This window comes from Zea mays, chromosome 1 (assembly GCF_902167145.1).
Source record: "Zea mays cultivar B73 chromosome 1, Zm-B73-REFERENCE-NAM-5.0, whole genome shotgun sequence".
NCBI classification, from domain to species: Eukaryota; Viridiplantae; Streptophyta; class Magnoliopsida; order Poales; family Poaceae; genus Zea; species Zea mays.
In genome coordinates, this window is record NC_050096.1 from 228,848,726 (window position 1) to 228,851,692 (window position 2,967).

Here is a 2,967-nt window from a genome sequence, read left to right on the forward strand (position 1 = left end):
CCATAAAGATTGTAAGACAACAGAAGCATATACCAACAGTTTATGGAGATAAATGCTAGTGGTTTCTGAGTGACCAAATGCCCAAGAAGAAGCCCAGGGATAAGAAACGTCAAGATGCAGCTTCCAGTTCCCATAGCAGAGACCTGTGGGTGGAATGGATGCAGTTACTGCCAACATATTCCTTGAACAAGCAGTAGGATCAGCATACCTTCCTTGAAGACGAGGCCATGAGCACGGCGAACGTGGGGCCGACAAACCACAACGCAACGGGGAGCCCTTTCGAAATATGATGATAACGAAACTGAGGAAACACATCGCAGATGACAGAAGCCTAATCAACGACTTGGCATGTCAGACATGAACATTGTAGGGAATTTATAGCTCAACCGGAACTTGTGACAAGGACGGCTGGTTCCAAGAGCTTGAGCACGACGGGGAGCCGTTTCGACGGTTGGTTCCAAGAGCTTGAGCATGACGGGGAGCCTAATCATTCGTATAAGCATGTGTACTGCTTAGGTATGTGACTGGTCTCAATTTCAACTTCCTTTTTCGGAGACCATTTATCATACCTCTTATGCCAAGCCAGACAAAAGAGTCAACAATCTGGTATGAAAGCTGCAACCCAAATTAATAGTCAAATGTGTGCATCATGATAGTCTTTGTATGTAATGGAACTGTTTCTCAAGAAACAGTGAGGAAATTTCATTGAAAGATAGAATGTCTACTTGTTATAAGTCTGTTGCATTATCATATTTTCTTCACAACCAGTAGACATTCTATCTTGTGATGATTACTTCATGCAACAACCAACAATCAACTTACTCTATATCCAGCAGGTTGCTTCACATGAGAGAAAGGATGCAGAAATTCACAGGTAGGTCTGGAATAAAATAAAATTCATCACTGATATGCTTGAAGTTAAAATCTAGGCCATATTGGCCCATGCGAGCGAGAAAATTATGTGAATCAGTATATTGAGAGCCTCTGCCACATGTACATGTCCTGCAAAGGCACTCATTTAGGTCAGCAGTTGAACTAAGGTAACAAACAAAATGCAGTAAGTGGAAAGGTCATTCCTTCAGAGCCAAAAGAATGCCTTAGAATTGACATATTAGAAGTGTAACAAATCAAACGGAAACGTAATATAAAGTAGGAACAGTAAGAGGATTACCATATGCTGCTGGATTGGCTATTATGGCGTTTGCACTAAAAGAAACACCAGTATCAATGTCCGGGTCCTTGCAAGCAGGAAGCAAGGAGAATATGATGTCCCTAATCTGCTTGCGCTGGATAGGAATTTCTGATGGAGTTGCAGGCAAGAATCCTTTGTTCTTAACCATGTCTGCTCAAATTACCAACCCTGTACTGTTATGCAAGATCTATTTATAGCAAACTCCAAGGTGAAAGCACAAAAACAATCGAACACTACACTCACATCCAGCAAGATTTTTTGGGTCTTCACCAAGGGGATAAAACTCCAACCCAGTAGTCATCACGAAGTCCTTGAAGTTGGCATGGGTTGCTAATCTAACACGATGACCGTAGTCCTGCTAACAGAATTAATTGTTACTCATCTTGAACATAACATAAAACAATTAGCATGTTGCAGTTCCATTTTATGAAAAAAACAACAATTAGTATATTGTCTCCCTTATACTGTGCTGGACCTGCCAACCAGTTATAACATGCATATAATAATAACATTATACAACCTATTTTATCATGACATGCTCTGAATGCTTTGTTAGCTTACTCATCATAAATAAATTGGCCCACATACTGATCTTCTATAAGCACACCATGAAAAATCTAAATAAGTGAAAGGATCATATCATATCAAAAGAATTTGATAACATGCTCACCTGCAAACGTTTTCCTATAGCTATGAATGGCTGCACATCCCCTCTTGTACCAACAATCAGCATAGCAATTTGCATTGGTGGTCTATCCTGAAGATCTGAAGAGTCCAATGGTTCGCCACCAAAGGCCACATTCTGGTGATCCTCTGAATGAAGATCAAGTGATGCAGCTTCAATAGTAGTAGGGATATCGATAACTACAGTTCCATCATCTTTCAATGTAGCCATTCGACAAAACATTTTTAACTGCAATGAATTCAAGCCAAGAATAATAAAGTTCTCAGCGCAATTTATCAACAATCCTGTCAATCCATGACACCCATGTGCAAAATTTCTGATAAATAATGCAACAGGTAGAACCTGTCATTTAATTAAAAATTGCAGAAAGAAATAAAAGTACACACATAACTAACTGATAGTGAATTGCAAATTAGCGAGTGTGTGTGAGTGTGGGGCATGTGCTGTGTTTATGAGGCTTTGATGGGGCTTGTTTTTAATAAGCTTATTGATAGTCGCCTAGAGGGGGGGGGTGAATAGGGCGAAACTGAAATTTACAAATATAAACACAACTACAAGCCGGGTTAGCGTTAGAAATATGAACGAGTCCGCGAGAGAGGGTGGAAAACAAATCGTAAGCAAATAGGAAGTGTGACACACGGATTTGTTTTACCGAGGTTCAGTTCTCGCAAACCTACTCCCCGTTGAGGAGGCCACAAAGGCCGGGTCTCTTTCAACCCTTCCCTCTCTCAAACGGTCCCTCGGGCCGAGTGAGCTTTCTCTTCTCAATCAAACGGGAACAAACTTCCCCGCAAGGACCACCACACAATTGGTGTCTCTTGCCTTGGTTACAATTGAGTTGAATGTAAGAAAGATTGAAAGAAAAGCACGATTGCAAAAGCCAAGCGACAAGAGCTACAAATAACACACGGATCACTTTCTCTCTCAAGTCACTAATCACTAATGATCTCTTTTCTCAATTGTGAAACTTGGAGAGATGGAGGCTTTGAATGTGTCTTGGAATGGATTGCTAGCTCTTGTATTGAATGTTGAAGGTTGGAATGCTTGGATGAAGTGAATGGAGGTGGTTGGGGTTGTATTTATAGCCACC

General features: G+C 40.8%; 1 protein-coding gene across 1 annotated transcript; it reads right to left on the bottom strand.

Moving 5' to 3' along the window:
* Nucleotides 1-208: 208 nt before the first annotated feature.
* LOC118476126 (sterol 3-beta-glucosyltransferase UGT80A2-like) lies at nucleotides 209-2,360 on the bottom strand. Its single transcript, XM_035964253.1, has 3 exons — nucleotides 1,863-2,360; nucleotides 1,436-1,547; nucleotides 209-1,365 (listed from the first exon to the last, which is right to left on the bottom strand). The coding sequence occupies exons 1-3, from the start codon at nucleotides 2,097-2,099 to the stop codon at nucleotides 1,352-1,354; spliced, it is 363 nt and encodes a 120-aa protein (XP_035820146.1). The 5' UTR covers nucleotides 2,100-2,360; the 3' UTR covers nucleotides 209-1,351.
* Between the last annotated feature and the right edge of the window lie 607 nt (nucleotides 2,361-2,967).